Here is a 26,553-nt window from a genome sequence, read left to right as displayed (position 1 = left end):
GCAGGTCAAATAGGACCGGTCACATTTGGTGCCGTGACCCGGGTGGGAGTGAGGTTTAGGGGGGTGGGAATCACAGGGTACCTCACAATATGATACGATACATTGCTCATGATACCGATAATATCACGATACAGCAATTCTGCGATAATCAATATACTGCTAGACAATCCTATAATGATACATCACGATATCTGTGTAACTATGAAAACAAAATGCCAGTGAAAAGGTTAAGCGCAGGTTTTCTCTCTTTATTCAAGTCCAAACTGTTAGAAAACAGCACAGCAAGTTTTTCAGTCCGTAAATGAAATTAAACATTTTCAATGAGATCAGGGTGATGGCGTTGCATGTTTGTGGTATTACCCTTGCACTTTATTTTTTACCAGGCAGTTCTTGTATATCACGTACTCTTTGTCGATTTTGTTTGTCCCATCAATGGTATAAAAGCCGAAGTGGGTCCAGACTTTGGACTTAAATGTGGTTTGGGCATCTATTATTTTACTCACACTGCTGTCTGCCATCCCGTTAAAAACCTCTCTTTCAGTTAACTTATGTTCACGTTTCCATCATTCATGTGTTGAGCGCCACCTTGAGGAGCCATGAAGTAGCAATGCTGGGAGCAGGGAAATCTATTTAGAGTGCTTTATTTGATTAATTAATATATCGATATTTGGTGCCAGAATATCGATTCTCGTATCGCACTGAGAAGGACAACTACATATCGTCCTATCGATATTTTGACCCACCCCTAGGGGTGAGTGTAACGCAGGTAGGCCAGTAAGAGTTGTGTGTGTAAACCTCACTCCCCTGGCCTCAAGAGGTGCTAGAGACTGCGGTCTTTAGCATCCTTATTAGCACACCCGCCTCCCACGCCGGAGACCCCAGTTCGCATCCCACATGGAGCAGGTCGAGTAAGACAGGTTTTTTTTTTTTTTTTTTACCTTTATTTTACCAGGAAGTCTCATTGAGATCTGGCCAAGGTAGCAGCCATACATAAACAACATATTAAAGTGCTACATACAAGGCAGCAGCCATACATAAACACAACATGGTAAAATAAAATACTACATACATACATACATACAATCATTCAAATACAAGGACCTCTCAAGAAAAACAACTACATGTCTCCTTTACCACATTTTTTATGATGGTCTTAAATTTATTAATTGATAAACACGTTTCTAGTTTAAGATCTTTTTGCTAATTATTCCATGCCCATGGTGCATAGTATGAAAATGCAGTTTTCCCCAAATCTGTCCAAACCCTGGGTACATTAAAAAGCAACCACTTGGAGGAGCGTAGCTGATAAAAGGAGGGTACAGAGGTAAGCTGGAAGTTTACCTAGCATGGCTTTATATATAAAAATGTACCAATGCTGTTTTCTGCGGGTGGTCAGTGCTGTCCAACCCACCAGATCATAAAGAATGCAATGGTGAGTGAGGGACTTTGCATTTGTAATAAAGCGTAGAGACGCATGATACACTGATTCAAGGTTACATATGCTAATACTGTAGCTGTGTGTCCCCATACACATCCTCCTCTATGAAAAAGCAGTATGTGAAGGTTGTGTGTAGTATTAATGAAACGCTTGATGGGTGACGAAGTGCATCTGCCAAGATTCGTAAGTGTGCACCTAGTGGATGTTTTGCTATCTCATTATGCGCTGGTCAGAGTAAAGGTCAAATGTCAGTGCTAATAGGCCTGATGTAATTTGTCCAGGACTTTATTCAGCACACAGTTGCACACTTATTTTTCATTTTACTGTTAACTTTTTTTTTTTTTTTTTTTTTTTTGCATTTGTCATTTTTTAAGATAATGTGAACATATGGAACATGAACCTCATTTGTAGGACTACTGGATCTTCAAAATGAGTCAATTACTTGTTTGATATTAAATAAACCCTACCAAAAATGGAAATTCTGTCATCATTGACTCATCCTCAGTTCAGTCAAAACCTGTATGCATTTTATTCCTCTGCTGAACACAAAAGAAGATATTTTGAACAATGCTGAGGACTAAAGAATTTTGGTTCGCACTGACTTCCACTGTATTTTTCGTTTATACAGTGGAAGTCAGTGCATGGGAATTGAAACTGTTTAGTTAGCAACAGTCTTCAAAATATAAAAAAATTGTTGTGTTCAGCAGAAGAGAGCAAGTCATACAGGTTCAGAACGATGTGGAAATGTGCTAAATTAGTAAACTTGTCCATAGTCAAGTCATGTCACCTTTATTTATATATAGCGCTTTTTACAATACAGATTGTTTCAAAGCAGCTTTACAGAGATAACAGGAAAATAATGCAACAAAGTCTGTTTCCAGAAGATAATGGCATCACAGTCCAGCTTAAGTAAGTTCAGTGATTTTTTATTTTTTTATTTTTTTTAAAGTTATTAATTTAGGTCATTTATATATATATATATAGGCGCTCTGGAGAAAACCGTGATGTCATTGTCCAGCTCAGTTCAGTTCTCACATAATAGTGTCAATGCAGGCAGATCAATATTATTGTTGAATATTAAATTAAATGTCCCCAACTAAGCAAGCAAACGCCAATGGCTGAAAAAAGGCGACAGTGGCGAGGAACCAAATCTCCATCAGGTGACCAGAATGGAGAAAAAACCTTGGGAGAAACCAGGCCCAGAGTCAGTTCTCTGGCCAACCAAAGAACAGTGTATGATTATGATTCAGGCAGCGTTACAGGTCAGAAGTCAGATTGGATCAGAACATTCAGAATATTATCCAGTTCCATCTGGTTAAAGATCGGAGTCATCAGGCAGGTATGGATAGATAATATATATAAGCTATGGTTTTGTTGTTTATTTGTTTGTATACCATTTTGTTTATGGTTACTATATCAGGTGATGGATATGTGCACTCCCATTGACTGCATCACATCACTGTTCAATAGCATAAAGTTGAATTGTGTTCAGCTTTGCCTTCACCAGCTTTGCCTTCACCAACCTTTCCCATCTCTTATTAAAAATGAATGATTTCAGGTCAGGTTTGTTGCTCTAAATCGCTGCACAATGGCCCTTAACCCCATCAACCCACATGCATGTTTGATAGGTGCATGGGTTTCTGAGGCCTCTACATCATATAAAGTCAGAATTTGGAGGTATAAACTCGCAATTGCAAGAAAAAAAAGTATTGCGAGTTATAAAGTCAGAATTGGGAGATGTAAATCACAGTTACGAAAAAATTGTAATTACCTTTTTTTTTTTTTATTCTGTGGCAGAAACAAACTTTTACTGTAGTATAGCGTTGTGCATCTTTGTGGAGGGAAATCTTTGCGGTTTTTGACTTATGCTTGCATAACATTATGGAAAAACCTTGTTGAAAATGTGTGCATTAAATTATGATGAAAATATATGCACCTTTTTATGCATATTTTGTTTAAATGTTGAACCGTTTCAGTTTAAAAAAGATATGTCAGGCATGTATATTTCTCTGCCTATGTGTGCTTTAACCAGACGGCGTTACAGAAAAACACCACCTCTGTCATCTGCTCCCTTCACCCGACACCCTTGTTCTTGACTCGGGATCGCCCTGAGGGTCGGCCGCCCGGTTTGCTTCGTCTCGCAGGAAAATCCTCAAGCCTCTGCCTGGAAACATCTGAGACGGAGAACAGATGGCGCTGTGATTTCTGACAATTGTGAACATGTTTTCCCCCCAACTGCGTCTGTGTGTGTTTGTGCTCTTTTAGCTATCCAGACCTCCGCTCCTGTATACACCCTTGGGTGAGTATTTGCATGAATGAGAGAGTGAGAAAGAAAGGGAGAGACGGAGGAAGTACATTGTGTTTATGTTCTTTTCAGGCCTACTTGCTGCTACGGGTCAGACCCATAGAGTCATCATGGATTAAAAGCACTGGGAAACGCGCCATAGGTCCGTCACTCAACGCACTCGGATCCAAACTAGCACAACGGGGTGTTGACAGATCTTCTCTTTTAACGCTGATCTCAGAGCGGTATTCCAGAAGCTCTCATTATGATGGGAATTTGAATGCATGTGAGAGCGACTGCTCTGAAACCAGCATAAATGGGAGACTAAGCGTGAAACGGGACCGGCGGGGCCCACGGGTCAGGGATGATGATGATGATGATGAACTGGCGGAGCCCAACCCCCACTGTTTGTCCTGAAATGGCTCCAACATATAAAAAGACCCTGCAGTAAAGGTGTGTATGTGTGTGTGTGGGAGAGAGCTTTACTGTCTACAGGCTCGTACGGAAAGTAAATCAGGGGCCTATTGTACCGTAAATGTCATTCGCCCTGCCTCTCGTCTCCTGTCGCTGGCAGAGCGTTTTGCGGGTTATGAGACTGGACGGACACCAATTCTCTGGCTTAAAGGTGTCCAGAAGAGGCTGGAAGATGAACTGTGAATTTGGGTCTCTGTATGTTTTACAAGACAGCATCCATGAGGAAAATCAATTAAGCTGAATGGTAAACGTCAGATATTTCTGTATATTGTCTCTGGCACTATAAAGACGTCCTACATATTTGAAGCAGATTTGTGCCCTTTAGGGAGGCATATAATAAGGTAAATAGCAGAGTAAACCAGATTTTTACACATTCTGAAGAAAGTGTTAGTGGTGCTTGCCTGTGGAAAACTCACTGCCACAATGCTAGGGTGATAAAGGCACGATAGGGGTACCGTATCAGTTATCTGCCAAAATTAGAGTATTTTTTTAAATAATATATAATATTAAAGAATATTAGCCAGTTTGATATTTGTGCATGCTCATTTCCTCTAGGTTTACATTTAGAATACCTTTGCCATCAAAAGTAAATCTTGAAAAACCTACTAATTAAATAATTGTTAAATGTAATGCAAATCTCAAAATGAATATTCTTTTCTCTTATTGGAAATTATAAATTTAATTGTGGCTTTGATTTTAGTTTGTAATGATTTATTTTTAAATGTACAAATCTTTTTTTACACTTAGATGAAAATTACAGTTCTATACTCTCAGCCATTTATTGGTTATTAGCCATAACATGAAAATAATGATTGGCTTATTTGCCAAAATCTCCTTATTAAGTCGAAGCTTTCTGTGATGTTCAGGTCACCCCTCTGTATCATGCCTCAGAATATGAGATCTTCATAAACAAATCATCATAAACAAGCTATACATTCCCTTTTAGATGTTCTAATCCAGCGTAGTCATGCCCCGAGGCCAAACATTTAACCCACAAACCTACTTCGATGCTCATGTAGAAAATCTGTGTACGTGGATGACCTGCTAAGTGGAAATAAGATCCTGCGATGCATTTGAAACATCAACGGAAAGCCACTCCTTGCTGCAACTATAGGGGTGAAATTGAACATTAAGGGTGTGAAGGAGCGTCTAGGAGGCCAAAGGCTGGATGTAAGAGTAGCAAAGGTGTCGCACCGGTGAAAGGTGACACCCCGGGAAGATGCTAATCTCCCACAAGGTGTACAGGGATTTGGGAAGTTTCCCCGGGGACTCGTTTATGTGCGAAGCATCCGCGGTAGATGGATCACCTAGGCCACTGTATCTGTGAAACCTGCTCATTATAGTCTCGCCTGACTGTGAGAACCTGATCTGTTTGACTGCGGCTCTTATAACCGCTAAGGTTTTGATTTGAAAACAGGGAGGGGGTGATTGTAGACCAGTATGAGAGAGCAACTAATTACAGGCTCCAATGACCGTGATGTTCTGCCAGTGTCCTTAAGGCAGCAGCTCCCACAGAGATGCTTAAGACGTATCCAGTTACACCTATCCTCCACATAAAGCAAGCAGCCATGACCAGTCACACATTAGTCATCATTACCGCTAGTGCACGTGTGTGTGAAGGAGGGGCGTATTTCCATCAGCATGCGCACGTCGGGGGTGAATGCACTATGAGGCCTCTGACAGCTTTAGATTCAAATAGCATATGTATGTCTAATTAGCCATCACAACATATGAGTGCAAGCTACGGTGTGTGTGTGACAGCCATACAGAAGCAGTCAGAGTGCACTTGTGTATTCGCTAGCGTGTGCTTTGTAGACGACTATCTGAGAGTGTGATGTGGATTAGAGGAGTAATTGGCAAAGTCTATGTACTGTCATGTCCCAGCAGGCTGTTTAGTGTTGCGGCGTGTTTGCCGTGATCTGAGAGTCTGTCCCCAGGCCTGATCCTCCTTTTCCACCGCCTCTGAGTATCTAAACATCAATTGATTCTGTCTGCTTGTGCCATCTATCTGCTCATTGATCAATTTGCAGTTCAACTTGACTAATCTTGAACTTTACCTCAGCTGTTTTTTTTTGTTGTTGTTGTTTTTAAATTAAGCTTCCTCTGAGGATGTTGGAAAATGTCACAGCTGAAATCCAAAAACTGGGAGCTCGAAATGTAAATCAGAAGGAAGAGGAGTGTGTTTAATGCTTTCGCGGGTGGATACATGACACACTATAATAGGACAAGTCGACCTTATGTTGGGCCGGGGCAGAGAAGTCCGTGCGCGCCTCCTTTCGGTCACTTTTGTAACTGCGTGCTTTCCTCGAGGTACAGCTGAGGGAACCAACCAGTTGCGTAAAAAAAACAGCTTTTTGTCAATTTTGAAGGTCAAAACACTAAAATTTTATAAGCGCTCTGACGCTTTTTATGGCGTGTAACACTGATAGCCAAAAAATGTCTCGGTAAACAAGAATGCCTTATTTAGGTCTGCTAGAAAAGGAGGCTTATGGAATGCACGATTTCTGGAAAGCTGAAAAATACCCGGATTGAGTCGAGAGAGCATAGTAGAAAAGTGAGCAAACTGTGAAAAGACCCTCCTCTGTCACGTCTGAACCTGCCCTGTCAGTTCCTTTCAGCTCAAAACCCGCAGAAGAAGCCGGAGGAAAGAAGGAAGCTTTAATTAATTAACGGTACAAGCAAACAAGGAACTTTTTCACTTTGCGTTTTTGCCCCTCAGTTCTCCGAGCAGACGGAACAGCTGCTCTCGCACAGCAAGCGCAAAAACCAACATCTACTGTTCCGCCTGTATAATATCCTCCGACGTCTGCTGTTATTTAACTGGTTTGTTTACTCGGTCTTTTCTGTGATCTCTCGGATATAAAGCGAAATTTCCGGAGGACTCTGTTCGGTTCATGGTTTTAAGAGGATTGTAACGTTGATTTTAGAGATGTATGGGTCATGAGGATGCCTGGTTACTATTTAATGCCCTGTCAGCAATGCAACTGTCTGGAAAACGAATTGGACGTCGGGATTAGGGGGACAGTCGTATAAAATCACCACAGAAACCACGTTTAGCAGTTGCTACTACTCCAAAACTATATTACATTTAAACGGAATCTCATTCAGAAGGTTTCAGAACGTATATGTCATATTAATTTATTTTTTATTGTACTGTGGTCACTATGGCATTTTGGAGTAAACTCTGTTAACCACATAATTTTTTAAGGCAACTGAGAATTATTTTATTTTTCCTTTAGAATATTGTTGTTCTATGGCCCCGGGCCCTTGAGCTGAGGTTTCTGAATCATCCAGAAGCAAGGCACTGCAAATGTAAATTGATATAGATAGTCAAACACTGTTTGAATGTTTGCCAATAATATAATTAAAATCAATGAATTTTGGGGGGTCTCCAAAAAACTGGTGCCGTGGGGCCTCACAGGACCATAATACATCCTTGGGACTCAGGACTTTAATATAGTCTTGCATTTGTGAAATGAGAGAGAGAGAGAAATTTTTTTTTTTTTTTTTTTTGGATGGGGCTTGATATTGTCCATAGAAAATTGATTAGACTGAAAAGTGGGCGTTATACCAGAAAAGGGTAAAGTGTTTTTAACAAAATCATTATAATCAAAAGAAATCTCAGAGGCGAAGCAAGGAGACAGACACTTTTATTCTTTTGAATTATATGCACCAATGAGTTATGCACAATACAACATGTTTTAATGAAGTAAATGAGATCAGTTTGAATTTCATGTTGAGCCTAAGAGGCCATTCACACAGTGTGCGTTTTTGTAGAACTTGGGCATTGGATGGGGGGAAAAAACGCTGAGCGCAGTGTTCTGCACGAGACGCTGCAAAAGATGCGAGCGCAACGGTCAAATACATATGTCTAGCGTATTTACATTGAAAAACAATGGAAAAGTAGCGCCGTGGAATGGAAAATGCAATCTGTGTGAATGGCCCCTAAGATACTTAACATAATAATTTTATATTTTCTTCTCTTTCTCTTTCTCTTTCTCTCCAGACCTGCAATGCTGCCCATGTCTCCTGTTCCTCTCCTGTCTCTACTACTGTTGGCTCTACAGAGCGTCTGGTCATCTACTCCACAGGAACCCAAAGTTCAAGGCTCGCCTCAGCCAGAAATCTCCAGCTTACATCACCCCACCTGGAGCCTGGGACTGCAGCTGTACAGGTCGATCCGCATCGGCGCTTCCAAGACCAACACCATCATCTCCCCGCTTCTGTTGGCCAACTCTCTGCTGGCTCTAGGAGGTGGAGCTAATGGATCCACAGTAGCCCAGTTTCATGATCTCCTGAGGATCACCAAAAATGAGAAAGCGGTTGGAGAGGCTTTGACCAGGGCGCTGAAATCTGTGCGTGAAGCTAATGGAACCAGCTACACATTACACAGTTCCTCCGCACTGTTTTCCAAACAAGCCCCTGAACTGGAGAAGAGCTTTCTGGAGAAGCTCCAGACCCACTTTGGGTTGCAGCATGTGGCCCTGGAGGACGCACAGAAAGAGACTGACATGGAGATGCTCCAGTCCTGGGCTAAAAGTGGGATGGATGGGGAAGAGGCAGCAGCTCTGGAACAAGCGCTCGAGACCAAACCTGGAGCCGTGATCCTAGCCAATGCACTGCGCTTTAAAGGTGAGAAGAAACAATAAGTTGGAAACTAGTTTAGCTGGGTTAATATAATGGTAGAGCACAATTCTGTTCTAATATAACATTGAGTCAAAGAGTTATTTTCATCACTGACTGCAAATGACATATCACAGGACATGGCATATGATGAAGAAGGACTAAAGCTTCTGTGAATAGCATGCTTTAGGAACACAGAGTTTTACTGAAGGTGCGGCTTGTCTACTGTACTTAGAGGATCAGGATAGTTGTGTCTAATCTTCAAGCTTTATGGTCCATTATGTGTTTGGACAGTGGCCAGACTGCATTGCAAAATTCATGGCCTCATCTTGCCTGATGCACTGGAAAACCTGGCTCTACTTAAATGGCCTGTGGGAAGTGAATACTATTATTTTTTTATCATTTGAGTTCTTAGCGATGCTTTGTTTGTGAACTAATCAGTGTTTTGAATAAATTGTAGACAATTTATTTATAATTTATATTTTTATACAATTTATAATTTTTTACATACGCATATTTTAAATATAAATGAATAATAGTTTGTTAATAGTACGGCTCTGTGATCTGATTGGCAGAGCGGCTTTCCAGGAGCACTGATGTAGATTTTAACAGCACTGGGACTTGAACCATTAATTCATGTGGGATTTAAATCATTGATTAAACCAATTTGTTCAAAAACACTGATTCATTCAGCAAAAAAAAAAAAAGGGACTGGCTGCATCCGAAATCACATACTTCCCTACTATATAGTAGGCAAAAAAAACAGTATGTGACAAAATTAGTATGTCAGAATTCACAAAGGCAAAAAGTACTAGAATGACCTACTACTTTCGGTGAGATTCTGAAGTGTGCATATGATGGACGATTTCGGTTGCAGCCACTGTTTTTAAAGGGTAACTAAACCCTAAACTAACTTTTTTTAGTTAATGATCTGTAAGAATGGGGCTTTATTAGTGCTGTTCATTGATTCGAGTAACTTTTTTGACATTTGGGTATAAAGTGTTTTAATTCTACAATATATGGTGTAAAAATGTCTGAGTGCTGCCCTCTTCAGGTTGAACGGTGGCTACTGCAGTTGAATTTTTCCTATTGGATGTTTGCGGTACTACGTGACGTAAGCGGTACTGCGTGACGTAAGCAGGTTCCAGCTCACCACGCCCTTGGTACGAGCTACCACGCATAGTATTGACGCAATAGAGGTGGAAATGGGCTTCTCCACACAGCTCGTGCTGAAAAGCGACGCAGTGCCAAACGCTGCTCCTCCTGCATGGACTCCACCACCGCAGCGGCGTCTTGATGTGAGTGGGCATATATTTTTAGTCGCAATTTATGGTTAGGCTAAAGTTAATCCTCTGGGGTCGACAAACACGCCGGCGCATTTTGCTGGATTTTTTCACATAGCGGCAAAATATGATTATGCCTACAAAGAGCGCGCGCTATTGACATCAACTCGATAAAACTCATCAGATGCATGTACTTTACGTCGTCTTGCGACCCTGTGAGTCACTCTCCATTTTAGAGAGTCTGACAGCAGGTCTCAGGTGCACGCCCCCTCGCTCAGCCCCGCCCTCGGTTCGTCCCCTCTATCTCCACTGGGGTCTGCCCACATTTCCAGCATTTTTCAAATATTGCCAGTGGGTGGAGTCAGGCTCTGACCAGGGGTTTAGTTACTCTTTAATAAGTGATTCATTGAATCATTTAAAGGGACAGTTCACCCAAAAATGTAAATTCTGTCATTAGTTACTCACCCTCATGTCATCCAAACCCGTAAGACTTTTATTCATCTTCGGAACACAAATGTAGATTTTTTAAATTAAATCTGAGAGCTTTCTGTCCCTCCATTGACAGCTACGCAACTACCACTTTGACGCTTCAAAGAGTTCATAAAGAGATCATAAAACTAATCCATATGAATTGAGCGGTTTATTCCAAATTTTCTGAAGACTTGCGATCACTTTATGAACAGATTTAATTTAGGTTTTTATTCACATATAAATATTCATCAACTCACACATTAGTTGTGGTAAACAGAAGCTCAAGCATGTTCACTTGACGTGAGAGAACCAATGAGGTTCATTCTCGTGTTACGCATCACGTTTGAGCTTCAGCAAGAACCAGTGAGGTTCATTCTCGTGTTACGCATCACGTTTGAGCTTCAGCAAGAACCAATAAGGTTCATTCTCGTGTTACGCATCACATTTGAGCTTCCTCAAGAACCAATGAGGTTCATTCTCTTGTGTCAAGTATGTTCGATTGAGCTTCTGTTTATGTTCGAGGACAGAAAAAAGTGAAAAATGCAGACTGCAGATAGAAAGTCAATGGAGAGTATAAAACTGGCTCAGATTTTATTAAAAAGATCTTCATTTGTGTTCTGAAGATGAACGAAAGTCTTACTGGTTTGGATGACATGAGGGTGAGTAATTAATGACAGAATTTACATTTTTGGGTGAACTATTCCTTTAACACTGATTTATTCAGGAACACCTCTGTTATGCTCTACATTTTTTTTTTAACTGTTGTATAAAGATTGCAAAGACATCCTCAGAAAAACAAATCAGTGTACAAATCTTTTTGGTGAACTAATTCAAAAGAGTAATTGGGATTAATCGAATCCTCACTAGTATGAGTTGCAACTCATAGTGCTACTCAAATAATTTCAGGCTACCATTAACTGGTTTAAGAATGTGAACGGTTAACATTTTCGTACAATTCTAGGTCTCTACCAATTCCAGGGTCAGTGTGGCGTTAAAACACTTTTACACTAGCAGATATCGATGTTTTAAAAAAAATATATATAAAAAAAGGCAAGAACTGATATTTGAGCCAAACAGGATCAGACGGAGTAGTCGTAGCACCGCTGGGCTTCCGCTCACTTGCGTGCTAGTACAGATTGTGTTGCTGCTTGATAAATGGAGTATAAGCAGTTGCACGGCTGATGCTGAAGGTGAAAATTAGCTTGGAGGATAAGGAATCACACTTTAGGGGGTGTGCAAAACATACGTGTGTGTGATTATAGTGATTTATGTTGGTGTAGCAGATGCACCTGTGAGGCGCATGTGTTTGCAACGTATGTGTTTGTATTTATTTGTGTACTGTATACACACCTGTTTGTGTTCACGCTGGGAAGTCTGATTCATTTTGATGAACTTTTGTTTCACAGCGAGTTGGTTGAAATAAATGATTCACAATTTTTTTACGACAGTTTATTACAATTCCCAAACTACAATCAAACGCTTTGTGAATCGTTCTGAACAAATCGTCAAAGCATCGGTTCAAAAAAATGATTCTTTCACAAATGGGACAGTAGTTCACATGTTCAGGGTTGATGACACACCATCTCCAGTATATCAGGAAGAGCCTATTAATCTTCCCAGGAGAGGTGGTGTCATCTTAAATAATGTAGTAATGATCGTCTGCATCTCCTGCCCTCCAGTGATTGGCTATTGCCAGGGATAGTTCACCCAAAAAGTTGCTGTTAATTTAATTCACCCTCAGGCTATCCAAGATGTAGGTGACTTTTTTCCTTCAGTAGAACAGTAAAGATTTTTTGCTGAAACTGTGGGCCTTGGTGATTCATATAATGCAAGTCAATGGTTACCGTCACTTTGGGAGTCAAAAAAACATAAACTGGCAAAACAAAACTAATACCCGTGGCTCTTGAAGATACATTAAGGTCTTATGAAGCGAAATGATTGACATGCCATTGACATGCAATACATGTTCATTTTTGGGTGAACTATCCCTTTAATACAATGTTAGCCTTCTGCATACAGTGCAGTATATACTGTATACTGACTACTGTAGAAAAATATATTTGGACCTCTATTATGCAACAATGAACCGTTGTATACTGCATTACTGTCACATGACCTGTGAATGGCATTGTCTTTGTCATATCTGAAATAAATTGGTATATTCAAATCCATGCAATTGGGAACATTTGCATAATATGCACAGAACATGTCTTCTGTCATTTTTGGTCCTTTTAGACAGTATTGCATCTAATATACATTATATCTTATATTCACATGCATTTAGCTGACACTTTATCCAAAGCAACTTATCAGTTCATGCATTATCCATGGGAATCGAACCCATGACCTTGGTGTTGCTAGCACCATTCTCTACCATTTGAGCTATGTTTAAATCCGCATGAACACTGTGGTTCAATGTGTAAGAGCGTGCATGTTAACCACTAAGCCAAGGCTCTGATTTAGTATCTTTAACCTTGAACCCAACTGAAAGGAAAATTTTTTGACACACTCTAGAGATGGTGGTTTTCTTGTCTTGTTATTATTGAGCAGTAATAGTAGTAATATTGTATTCACACAAAAGCTTTGGAGTACATGTAGTGCCATGTTTAGTCAAATCAGAGACAGTTCAACAATACTTAAGTTCCTTGTCAGCTCCAAGAAGAGACGTTAAATATGCTTGAAGGGCTTAAAATGAGTTTTTAACATGCCGCTGTTCTACTTCACTGGAGATCTGTCTCTCTCTCTCTCTCTCTCTCTCTCTCTCTCTCTCTCTCTCTCTCTCTCTCTCTCTTTTTTGTGCATTGTCTCACCCACATGCTGGAGTCTTGTTCTACTCATCGATTTCTTTGTCTGAGTAATACTGGCAGGTGCTTTGATCCTATTTTAAACACAGAGCGATGGGAACGTAGCGGTGGGAGGAGAGCTTCTCTCTACTACCAAACGCAACAGGAAATAAAGTTTGGATTGATTTTAGGTTGATAAGCAATCTAATTAATTTCTTTTGTTTTATGTTTTGACTTAATTACGTATTTTTTTTCCCCATTCTCAAGCAAGAAGCGGGAGTCGGTGGAAGTTCATTAATTCAGCCGATGAAATATACAAATTAGATCAGACAATAGATTGGGCCCTGTGAATGAGATTATGAAAATTGAATTCATAGTTTGGATTTATAATTTAAAAGCAGTCAGTAGTCGCACCGCTTCAGGGTTCTATAGTAATTCATTTAGTCGCCTGTGCAATATTAACTTTGTCCGAAGCTTTTTCATTGCCTCTCTGATGGGGCGTTTGTGGACTTTTACTCTCGTTGTTAATCTGAGAGCAGTTTTCTCTGTTCTCCTGGACCGTTCAATCATGCGTGGGCCGCTTCAAGTGGATTTGAATTAATAGTTCGCTTTTTTTTAGGGAGTAAGTTACAAATGTTTTATTGGCCACATACACAATGCAGTTAAATTTTCCCCTTTTAGTGCTTATTCCCATTGCATACACACACAGTCATTTACGGGAGTGACAACCGCATTCTACAACCGAATTAACTCCCAAAAATTCTATGCTGTGTGTACGCAACCGAACAACTTGTTAATGACGTATTTTAATGTGCATCAATGTGTCCCTCTTCTGTTTGCATGCGGTGCAAGTCTTGACTCAATTGTGTTGCCAGATCCTCCTAGAAAAAAACAACGAACAAGCCCATTATAAAGCGAGATAAATCCAAATGCTTAATATTGAAAAAAAGACCAAAAAATCATGACCCACAGCTACATACTTTATTAACTCCATAAACTATATCGCTTTATGACTCAAGCTCAAACAAGAAGCCCAAAAACGCTTTTAATTAGTGGACATGGCAACACTTCAAGTGTGAGCTCTGTGAAGCAGCCTTCCTAACATGAACAAAACTCTGTAGACTATGGTTATGTTCAAATTGCAGAACATAATGAGTCTTTTGTTGCTGTAATATTAATAGTAGGGGTGTAACAATATGTCGTGTCACAATATATAGCAATACAAAAATGCAGCAATATGTATTGTGTATAGTTCACCCAAAATAAAAATTACTGTGCGTGAAAAAAATCAAGTTTATTGAGTTTTGGTGTCAGTACTACATTAAAATACTATATATAATGTTGAATATAATGTATAATAATGCAATGGGGGAATATTTGTGTGTCCTGAATCTGATAATGCCAAATGTCTGATGTAAAACGTGTCCTAGATTATTTTAAATATGTCTAGTCAGTGAAAGAGTGTAAGCAAATTCGTCTAAAATAATTCTGTATTTTCAGCTTCAGAATCATGAATATTTTTATTCTGGTGTCTCTATTGTCCTGTGCATTGGGTTTCCAGCACCAAGTCCAAGCCTATAGCATTTACACCCCTAATGTAATATAAAATTTAGCATTTTAATCAACAGTACTTTTTTTTGTTAACCTTTTACCATATGTTTTGGAGTATCGCAATAATATCGTATCGTGAGTTCAGTATCATGAAATGTATTGAATCGTGACATGAGGGTATCGTTACACCCCTAATTAATAGCGGATACCAAACCTGCGAGACGCCAGAACTTTTGCTATGCCGTCAATCATCCCAATTTCAGGAGTGAATTGTGTTCCGTACACACATGGAACGATAATTTAGGGGATTCACTCCCGTACAGGCTACATGCTTCCTGTGCATGTACAATTCATAATTCCAGGTACACTGAAACAAATAGCCAGACACCATGGAGAACTGGATTGGAGATCATAGCAGGGGGCAAATGGAGAGCCACAGGTGTGAAGGGTAAAGAAAGACAGGGGTGAAAGATGAGAGATTTTTGGTTTAACGAGAAAGACAAAGGGAACTGTAGGCCCATAGGGTGTGTCGTGGTGGCAGACACAACACTCGCTCAGCTCATTACCTCAGTCTTTGTGCTCTGTACAGCAAACCCCAAAACAAGCACATACTCTTCAGCAGAGCACCAACGGATCTGGCGAGAGAAGATGAACGTGCTTTAAATCAGAGCGCTTTAGCTTTATTGTTTGTGGCACGGTTATTAGTGAACATGGGCATGAGAGAGGTTTCAGGATGCAAAACCACACAATAGCCGCATTGTCTTTACGCTCTGTAATTAATGAAGAAGGTATGAGCGTCCCTCTCTTGTGAATGCTCGTCGGGTCACTGTTGGATGTTTTTCACCCAGGATGTTTTTCTTTCTTTTGATTGCCAGCCAAGACCGCAGTGACAAGAATCCTTGTGTGGCATTTCAGAAACTCGCATGGCAGAATTCCCCTTTTAATGCTTGCAGTTCCAAGAGCTTTGCCACCCCATAATAACTGACAGATACCATGCCATGTGTTTTGAACTTTAGACTGATCAAATTTCATCCCCCTGTATAATTATTGAAATCCAACTGCTCTGGCTCTTGGCTTGTGTTCACAGGCTCAAAGGGAACTGCTAACATACCATTGAGGCGCATGCAAAGCTTGGCACGGGGCCGACCGGAGAGGTTTGCTTTCCTTACACTGGATCAGGTGTTTCTCATAATAAATGACAGTTGAACGTCTCGTCTCGGGTTTATAAAACCAGGCACTTTTCTTTAAAGAGGAATTCTAACCAAGTTTCTGTCTCTTTGTTTTGTTTATTTTCTGATTTTGTTAATGGTATTCCTAATTATCTGTAAGGGATATGTTTTGAATTCCTCCGGGTGAGGATGTTTAATGCCGAAAGCAGTGGTTTTGGGACCGGGAGTGTTTAAAGGTGATTATGGAAATTTCTTCTTGGGTGGCACGTTCCTTTTTAAGGCACAACAAACCAGAGGCCTGGATAAACTGAAGCTATACATACAGACGTGCGATCAGGTAACTTTGTAATTTGGTGCTAGTTTCAAGAAACATTTCTTATTATTATCAATGTTGAAAATTTGATATTTTTTTTAGAAACTGTGATACAATTTTTTCAGGAATTTTTTAACAGTTCATAAGAAATCGAAATATTTCGTAACATTATGAATGTCACTTTTGATCTATATTATGCATGCGTGCTGAATAAAAGCATTCGTTTCTTTTCCTCCCGATGTTAGAGCACTTCATCATAGATCAGAAAAGTTCTTCCGTCTATCAAAGTACATAATCTGAAAGTATCTTTAGCGTCTATGTTTAAAGTTAAAGGCGTCATGAGATGAGACGTCAAATGTCACACATGGGCAAATACATTTGCATATGCCTGCCTCCAGAGCATGACATCGATGAATAGTTCTACATCATCACACCATAGGCTCCGCCCACTGGCGTTCAGTCGCTTAACAGCTGACGTTTGACTACACTGGATGTGAGCGTCACATCAAAAACATAAAACCCATTATAATCACTGACGCTGTCTACACTGATACAGTTTACAGATGTGTGTTCAGTTTCTGACACTTGAGTCTGTTGACAACAGGACTAATGAAAGAGTGAAAGAACTTTCGCTGGAGGTCTGTCTCTCTCTTTTTTTTGTGCATTGTCTCACCCACATGCTGGAGTCTTGTTCTAATCAGTGCTCAGTGTAATGGAGAGTTCACAAAGAAACTTTTGTTGAAAGATGAAGCAGCGACTGTATTGAATCTGACAGCAGCAGCACAAACTGAAGTAAATGATTTTATAATGCTTTATCTGTAAATGATGGTTTTATATGGATAAAGTTTTCAAAAACACTTACCGGTGTTTAATTGCGAGTGGGTGTTGATACGGTGCAGTGACGTTAGCCAATCATAACAGTGGCCGTTTACTGACAAGCCTTAAAGGAGCCGTGCTTTAAAAACAGATAGAGGCTCAGAATGAGGGTTGAAATTTATAGTTTTTCCACATATGTATTTGTTTTATTAACATTATAAGTGAACCTCAAGGAACATATTAAAGTAATGAAATAATCAATGTCATAAATGACCCCTTTAATGTGATCAACTGGTGGTGTTTTAAAACAATTGCAAAAAAGTTATTTCTGGAAAAATAAGTTCTAGTATATTTTTTCCGATGACACTTTGACGCTTTTTTTTTTATCTGACACGATGATATTTAGACATTTTAAGTGTCCAAATAGTTTCTAGGGGCGACTGTAGGTCTAAATAACAAGTGTCAAGGTTCAAATTGAGTTGCAGAAGCCACTGACTGACTGTCTTATCTTTTTGTCTCTTCTCTCCTCTTGAAGAGCAATCTAGGGCTTCTGGTGCAGAGAAATACAATAAGACGGCCTGGCTTAACCCCATAGTGTCTTGCAATCATCCTTAGTATTTGATTTGACTCGATACTGCTTTTTTCGCTCTTTATTTTTCTCTCATTCTTTATCTTTCCCTTGACTAATCCAATAAGGTTGAAATACTGTGGAAAAGAACATGTGACTGTAATGCTGCTAATAGTCTCTTTATCGAATCTCATCTTTGTCAGTGAATTTAATGGGTGTAATGGGCTGTAATAATACGTCCTATGCCTCTGCCTCCCCTGCACCCCTCCTCTTGCCTTTTCTTTCTATTATCTTTTGCTCTTTTTCTGGCTTGGTGTCTGTGATTGTTCTTTTGTGTGATATGACTCATCAAGGTCTCAATGCATGTCAGATCCAAAGATGAGTTTGTCTGTAAGATTAGTAATGTAAGATGATGATACTCAATGTTCTCTAATAGTTTGTGTCAGGATGTTAAAATGATTGCCCGGGTCATGACGTCCCAAGCCATGTTCATTTATTGATTAATTTATGTTGATTTTTCTGTTTGTAGGATTTTGGGATCGAGGCTTCTACCATGAAAGCCAAGAATTGCGCAACTTCCTGGGTACCAAATACACTAAAGTTCCCATGATGCACAGATCAGGTAAGTCCCAACAGTCATTTATCATCGGCATACACATCTAAGACATCCAAACCACCAATTGTCTGTTTTCCCAGGCGTATACCGTCACTACGAGGACATGGAGAACATGGTACAGGTGTTGGAACTGGGCCTGTGGGAAGGGAAGGCCAGCATGGTGCTGCTTTTGCCCTTCCATGTGGAGGGTTTGGCTCGGCTGGACCGTCTGCTGACCCTGGATCAGGTGGAGAAGTGGTTGGGGAAACTAAACTCCACAAGTATGGCACTATCCCTCCCGAGAGCCAAGATGAGCAGCGCGATTAATCTACAGGTAATAGTCTAAATATTGTACGTATCACTTCCTACACGGTCGTTATGAGTGTGTGAAATGCAATTTCAAAACATTACGTTATAGATAAATATTCTTAACATACAATGTAGATAAGACTCATTTAGAAAGCTAATGGAAGATATCCAGAGATGACATTAGCATAATGAGAACCAACCATAGGTCATAGATTATTCTCATTCAGAGGGAAAGCTATTTTCCTTTTAATGGAAATCGTGTTTGCACTGAAATTGCAGTCATGGTTTGGAAGGCAGTTTTATGTGTCTTAGGACACATGAGCTATGGTTTTTATTCTTTAAAACATTCCTCAGTTGTGCATTTAAGCTCTTCCATTGCCTTCATTTTTGAACACCAGCAGGTTGAGTATGTTGCCCTGTGATCAGAGTGCAGATTACACAGGGGTTCGGGCCGTGTTCATTTTTAAAGGGTTTTTATTGTTAATAACAAGGACAAATTTTGTCTTTTGATTAAAGTATCTAGTTCTTTCTTTCTTACTTACTGGTGCTTGCTAGGTGGAGGGACGTTTTCATAGTTCCTATAACTATTGGCGAAAGTACCCACTTTTTGGCGTGTTTGCACCGCAGTAACTGGGAACTATTTTTGTTATAGGAATGCAGTGTTTTCCACTGGATTTTGTGAGACTATGGTGGGTGGACATTGGTCCATCTAGGGGGGGTCAAATAAATGCTGTCTTTGTGAGCATAAGAGCCTTCTTTCAAAAACATAAAAAAAAAATCTCACTGACCTCAATCTAACTTTTGAATCATGGTGTATATATTACAAAATAGTTAGTTTTTTTTTTTTCTTAAAAAAAGGAAAGTTTTCTTAAAGTCCCCCTGTGGTGAAAATCAAGTATTTAATGTTGTTTGTATGTCCATGTAGTGTTTTTAATATTCTTTAAGACAAACCATGTGCAATTTCATGAGTCAAACCCATTGCTGAGTATTTTCTCTTTAAAACTGCAGTGAACCAAAGACAGTCTCAAAAACACGGTTTGAAATCGCTGGTGTTTCTGATGTCACAAACTACCTTGTAACCAATCAGGTCAACGTGCGGACGGGCTTTAGCATATCATTAACAGCGAACTAGCAGGGGAGTCTTGAGAGATTTTTCTGTTGATATGAAAAATCTGTTAGATTTGTCATTAATGTTAACCAAAGAACCAAGGGAAAGGGAGAATTACTCACTGCTTTTTGACTAAAGAACTTTTGTAGCTTTTAAAAAGATTAGTCTATATTTAATCTATCATTTACGCCGTGCAGACTGTTTGATAACTTTATTCACTTTCTGTATATTGTTCTGTAAATGTTAGACAGGAAGGGCACAGGTAAATATGACATTTATTATGGGTTTATGTGATGATTTATTTGAAGTTCACTTAAATTTAATTTGAAGCCTAATAAATGTAAAAAAGAATTATAGCTTTCAATTACACTGTAATGTTGAATGGCTATAATTAATGCTTAAAATGGGGTGGGGGAGGGTGGGGTCATTTTTATTCAGACATCAATAGCTGTGTTAGTATCAGTGAGACTGACCTTCATTCATAAAAAAAAATAAAGTTTTTAAAATATACTGTCTTTGTTGTTTCTACATTAATTTGGAGATTAACTGTAAAATTCTTACATTATAAAATATATAAATGAGATATAAACCTACAAAAATGTAAGTATTTTTTATTGCAATTAATCACGATTAATCACAGATATTTTTTTTATTTATTAATTGAGTACATTTTTTTTCATCGAAATTATTTTTTATATATGTGTGTGTGTGTGTGTGTGTGTGTGTGGTTAGTCATGGATCATGTATGGCATTAACAATTTAAAAAATGGCATTAAAAAATTTATTTTGAAGATACCTTCAGAAATCCTGGATATGAAAAATTTGTTAGATAGAGCAATATAGCGTGTATGATGTATATGTATATGTGTATGAACTATATACCTCTCTCCACTGACGTTCTGAGATGTTCAAAGCGTTTCTGATAATTGTTTGTATAACATTAGCAACACATTATTAGCTGTTTGATAACATAGTCAAGCCAAAGGCTAATCATATTTAATTGCCATTATGTGTCCGACTTTGTACTTTGTGATACCATTGTGCAGCGTTTACCTCAGTAATTTGACAGAGTGAATCTCTGAGCTGGCGTGAGTGAGTGGAGGCGGGGCTAATTAGCATATTCATGGATACGCGTATACAAATTTTATTTCACAGGAAAAAAAAACTTATAAATATTTCATTTTGGTGATCAAAGATGAGTTTTAAGGGATACAATTATTGACTACAGGGTAGGGCTGGGCAATATGGCAAAAATGTAATCTCGATAATTTTTTTTCCATATTGATCGATAAATATTAATTGTTAATGCTGCCAGCTTTAACAGAGTATCCCAACAATGACAGAAGCCACAACAACTAGAGGGTTTGATAATTACATTTTAAAGTATAGTTTATTAACAAAAACAGATTACACATTTGGCATTAAAATATTAAGATAACTTCCTAAAATAAATAAAAAACCAAAGGTTGTGACATAAGGAGGTAAATGAGATTAAATGTGCAAAATGTAAACAAAACTATTGTAAACAACATTTGTAACACACTTACAATTTGTTTGTTTTTAGAGGTAGCTTAAATGTGCAAAAATGTAAAAATAACTCTATACAACTAGAAGTGCAAATCATTTTTTTTTACGGGGGGGGGGGGGTGTAAAAAAAATCTTGCATCAAAATAAGTGTTTTGTGAAAACATTTTAGTAACTAAACAGAATTTTATTAGGTTTTGTGACAACATGTTACAATGTTTACTTGGTACAATTTCTGGTAAACTATGGTTTTCTATTATCACTTGACAAAAATTTCACGATTTCAATTTAATTCTTGTATACTTCAATATTGACTCATTTGGATAAATATTAGGTACTCAAGATGTGCGTTAATTTTTCTCAAGAAAAAACAAACAAATTTCTCACCTAATGCTGCAAACATACAGAGAGCTCTATCAGCTGGTAGTATTATTTAAGGTTAAAAATAACTCGAATTAAATATAATGCGTTTTTTATTATAATAACTTTATTTAATGATATTAAGTAAAAATATAATAAATATGTAATATAGTACACATATTTAGCTAAATACTCTCTATAGCTTTTTTTCTAGCCAACTAACGTGCTAGTCTATGGTCATTAAATGGCTTTCCTGAGGTAAATGTTATGTGACATAATTGTTCTCCAGCTGTTTTATTGACCCCTTTCCGCGGTTGAAAAACACTGATTGATAGATATTATGTATGAGTAATATACATTTCGGTAAGTTGTACTGTATCTTTCAACATTGTTCATTCGTGTTTATGTACTATTAGCTAGATATGATCGGTTCACGTGCCGCTAGGGATCTGTCACGTCACATTTACAAGCGCCAAAACGGTATTTATTGTTTGAATTTCATAATAGAATTGACAGGATCTGAGAGCTGATATATATATATTTTTTTATATCATAAGTAACCAGTGTTGTATAAAGTACTAGAAAGCAATACTTGAGTAAAAGTACAAGTATCGTACTAGAAAAAGACTTTGGTAGAAGTGAAAGTTACCTTTTAGAATATTACTTAAGTAAAAGTCTTAAAGTATCTGATATATACTGTACTTAAGTATCAAAAGTAATTTTCTGATATTTAATGTACTTAAGTAATTGAAGTAAAAGTAAAAGTTTTTTTTTTTTTTTTGGTTATGCGTTGAATTCAGCGATCACGGAAACGCGAAAAACTGGAGGGACTGTGTAGCCTGTACTGTAGGCTACTTGTGTTATCGTTTATTTCCCACTGCATGTACCTTTAGCTGTAAAAAAAAATTGCATCACAATAGGTGTATTGTGATTGTCACTAACATTTTTGTAATTAAACTGATTTTTATTAGGTTTAGTGACATGTTACAATGTTTAGATGGTACAATTTATGGTAAGCTACGCTTTTTTATTATTTCAATTCAATTGTGATTTGATTTAATATTGACTCATTTGTATAAATATTAGGTACTGTAGGCTACACAAGATAGGCCTTAATTTTTCTCAAAAAAACCAATAAAAACAACTCACCTAATGCTGTAAACATACAGAGCCCTATCAGCTGGTAGTAGGCTATTATTTAAGGTTAAAAATAATTAAATATGCGTTTTTTATTATTATAATAAAACCTTTAATGATATAAGTAAAAATATAATAAATATGTAATATAGAACACATATTTAGCAAAATACTCTCTATAGCTATTTTTTTTCTTGCCAACTGTGCTATAGGCTAGCCTATGTTTATTAAATGGCTTTCCTGAGGTAAATGTGACATAATTGTCCTTCAGCTATGTTATTGACCTCTTCACGCTGATGAAAAACACTTATTGATCGATATTATGTATGAGGAATATACATTTCGGTAAGTTGTCATAAAGTAAATTGCTTTGTCTAGTCTGTCGGTCTCCGTGTCCTCTTTGCTTCGCGATTTTTCTGTGCGTGAGAAAATGCATGTGAGAGCGTGTGAAAAATGTCAATTGCGTGTGTCTCACGGTGAATGCGTGAGAGTTGGCAGCTCTTCCTCCAGCAGGTGCTCGTGCTTCCATGGCGGTTTCAGTTGTGCTTCCTCCTCCTTTGGCATGGCAACAAACAAGCATTACGCTGAAATAGAGCGCGCGCCGTGCGGAGCGTACTGCAATCTAGGAGCAGTGATTCGCCAAATCTCCCGTATTGTAGTCGCACACATTTCTTCTGATTTTATTTTGTAGTAACGAGTAACGAAGATGCTTAGTGGAAATATAGCGGAGTAAAAGTATACATTTTATCTAGGAAATGTAGTGGAGTAAAAGTGAAAGTTGACATACATTTAAATAACGAAGTAAAGTACAGATACGTGAAATTTCTACTTAAGTACAGTAACGAAGTATTTGTACTCCGTTACATTACAACACTGTAAGTAACTTGCTCTGTCTTGTCTGTCGGTCTCCGTGCCCTCTTTGCTTCGAGATTTTTCTCTGCGTGAGAAAATGGATGTGTGGCGTGAGAGCGTGTGAAAAGTGTCAATTGTGTGAGTCTCACGGTGAATGCGTGAGAGTTGGCAGCCCTGTTCGTGCTAGCTTTTCTGTCGACAATTTCATCATCTTTCGATGATAACTCAAGGTGAGTTTCACTTTCGCCACTGCTTCCACACATTTTTTGTCATCCTCGTATTGAGTTTGCTTTGCAAAGTGCAGTAGGAAATGGACTTTGTACTTTGTTTGACGTGCACATTAAAAGCTGCACGCTGATTGGCTGTTGTGACATATTTCTGCTGTGAGATTAGCTCTTAGAATAATCCATATCGAGTAAAAATGTCCAGAGCTTATCGTTATCAACATACATTTTATCGCGATTCGATATGATATCGTTTATCGGCCCAGCCCTACTACAGGGTGACTTTAAACATTGTTGACGGTCATGTTGTGAAATTCAGACGTCAACAGAACCCCCCCACCAGCACTACCGAAAGTCATCCTATAATTATGGGTCTGTGATCCCTCTAAGTGTTTTTCCATTCAGACTAAAGACTCTTTTGGCATCCCAAAAATTCACGCTCCATCAAGGCCTGGGCAAAGGCATAGTGTAGCGGCCCAGAGCCCCTCAGAGAGATGGCATGCTGGGTTAGAAGCTCAGCAAGAGTCTCTCCAGCAGCTCGGCCACAAGAAGCAGTCTGGACTCAGACAGCAGAAAGTGACAGAGTTTTAGAGTAGCACAGATGGTTCTGCCTGCACTGCTGAACAGATCTGGATTTGGACGACAGAGAGTGACAGTGACTGTGGCGGGCTTGTTTGGGCTGTTGAGTTCAGTAGATGAATCCGTGTCTGGTACGATTGGCTCGTGTGGTAAGCACATTGGATTCTTTGGTTTCTTGCGGTGGGTGGATATGTCAAGTACGCCTTCATATTTCTCTTCTTGTGAATTGTGGAGGTGAAGTGTTTTGGAGCTTGATGAATGATTTTGTGACATCTGCTGGCTCTCCTCCTCTCTCCTCCCTTGCCTCTTTCCTGTCTCCCTGCCCGTTCTTCTTATTCTTTTTTTTTCTTTTTCCAGCTACCTCTCCGTCCTCCCTCTCTCAGTGTCTGACCTCAGCACATCTATCTCTTGCCCGGAGTCCACTGGTTCCTCCCACTCATCCTTCGTCTCCCTTTCTTTATTCATCACTTCATGCACCACCTCAATCTTTGTGTCTGCCCTCTCATTCTCTCTCATTTCTAGCTGGTCAGAGCCCCTGCAGCTCATCTTCTGTCTCGGCCCTTTTCTTCTCTCACACGCTTTCTTTTCTCTCTTTTTACCTCCTTCATATTCACTTGCACCTCTTTCTGCAGTCTTCATTTCTTTCACTTTTTTCTGTCCTCGAACGTAAGCAGAAGCTCAATCGAACATACTTGACACACGAGAATGAACCTCATTGGTTCTTGAGGAAGCTCAAACGTGATGTGTAACACGAGAATTAACCTCATTGGTTCTTGCTGAAGCTCAAACGTGATGCGTAACACAAGAATGAACCTCATTGGTTCTTGTTGAAGCTCAAACGTGATGCGTAACACGAGAATGAACCTCATTGGTTCTTGCTGAAGCTCAAACGTGATGCGTAACACAAGAATGAACCTCATTGGTTCTTGTTGAAGCTCAAACGTGATGCGTAACACGAGAATGAACCTCATTGGCTCTTGCTGAAGCTCAAACGTGATGCGTAACACGAGAATGAACCTCATTGGTTCTTGTCGAAGCTCAAACGTGATGCGTAACATGAGAATGAACCTCATTGGTTCTTGTCGAAGCTCAAACGTGATGCGTAACACAAGAATGAACCTCATTGGTTCTCTCATGTCAAGTGAACATGCTTGAGCATCCATTTTCAATGACTGATGTGTAGGGCTGTAGTCAACCAAAGAAATGCTTAGTCGACCAAAGTCCTGTCCTGCGCAACGATTAGTCGACTAATAAAAAAATAAAAATAAAATAAAACATTTATTAAACAATTGTCATAGAGCATTTATAAAACAACAACGAAAAAACGTTTATTTTATTTTATTGACACCTGGGATCCCCGCGAAACGGTTCTCATTCGTGCTTGAATAAGGCCGGCGACACACTGGCTGCGTGGCGTGCTGTTTTTATTTCGGCTCCCATGTTAACAGGTTGGAGTTTGCACACTGCGGCTCGAGCCACGCGGAAAACGCGTGCATGCTAGAAATAGAACCGACGCCTAAGTGTTCCAGCAACGGGAGTGTTCTCTGACTAGAGCGCAGAACAGCGAGTTTGTATGGACCGAAGTGCATGCCTGAGCTTGTATTGCTGCTGCTTTACCCGTTATTATTAATCTAAATTAATCTCGTTTTTAATTTAGGCTAACTTAATTTCGATTTTCTTTATTTAAATTTCGTTTTTTCTTTATTTAAATTTAGTTTTTCTTTAGGCCTAGGCTATTTAAATTTAGTTTTTCTTTATTTAAATTTAGTTTCTCTTTATTTAAATTTCGTTTCTCTTTATTTAAATTTCGTTTTTTCTTTATTTAAATTTCGTTTTGTTTTTTCTGTATTTAAATTTCATTTTTCTTTATTTAAATTTAGTTTTTCTTTATTTAAATTTAGTTTTGTTTTTTTCTTTATTTAAATTTAGTTTTTCTTTATTTAAATCTACCCTTTACTGTGTCAGTAATTTGTTAGTTAGAAAAATATTAGACTACCTTAAAAGTATTGCTTTAGTTAACAGACTGTGTGCATTTTATATCACTAGTACAGTGTCCGTTCTCGGAGAATATAAGCCCTGCTCGCGTGAGGTG

General features: G+C 38.8%; 1 protein-coding gene across 1 annotated transcript in view; it reads left to right on the top strand.

The window, feature by feature from the left end:
• The first annotated feature begins 6,443 nt into the window (after positions 1 to 6,443).
• Positions 6,444 to 26,553, top strand: part of serpinh2 (serine (or cysteine) peptidase inhibitor, clade H, member 2) — a 30,599-nt gene continuing 10,489 nt past the window's right edge. The window contains exons 1-4 of the mRNA XM_084404432.1: positions 6,444 to 6,868; positions 8,203 to 8,828; positions 18,303 to 18,395; positions 18,470 to 18,702. Coding sequence (XP_084260558.1) covers positions 8,210 to 8,828; positions 18,303 to 18,395; positions 18,470 to 18,702 — 945 coding nt within the window. The 5' untranslated portion in view covers positions 6,444 to 6,868; positions 8,203 to 8,209. The remainder of the gene's footprint in view (positions 6,869 to 8,202; positions 8,829 to 18,302; positions 18,396 to 18,469; positions 18,703 to 26,553) is intronic.

Source organism: Rutilus rutilus (assembly GCF_951802725.1).
Source record: "Rutilus rutilus genome assembly, chromosome: 3".
Classification (NCBI taxonomy): Eukaryota; Metazoa; Chordata; class Actinopteri; order Cypriniformes; family Leuciscidae; genus Rutilus; species Rutilus rutilus.
This window is presented reverse-complemented; position numbering and strand designations above follow the sequence as displayed.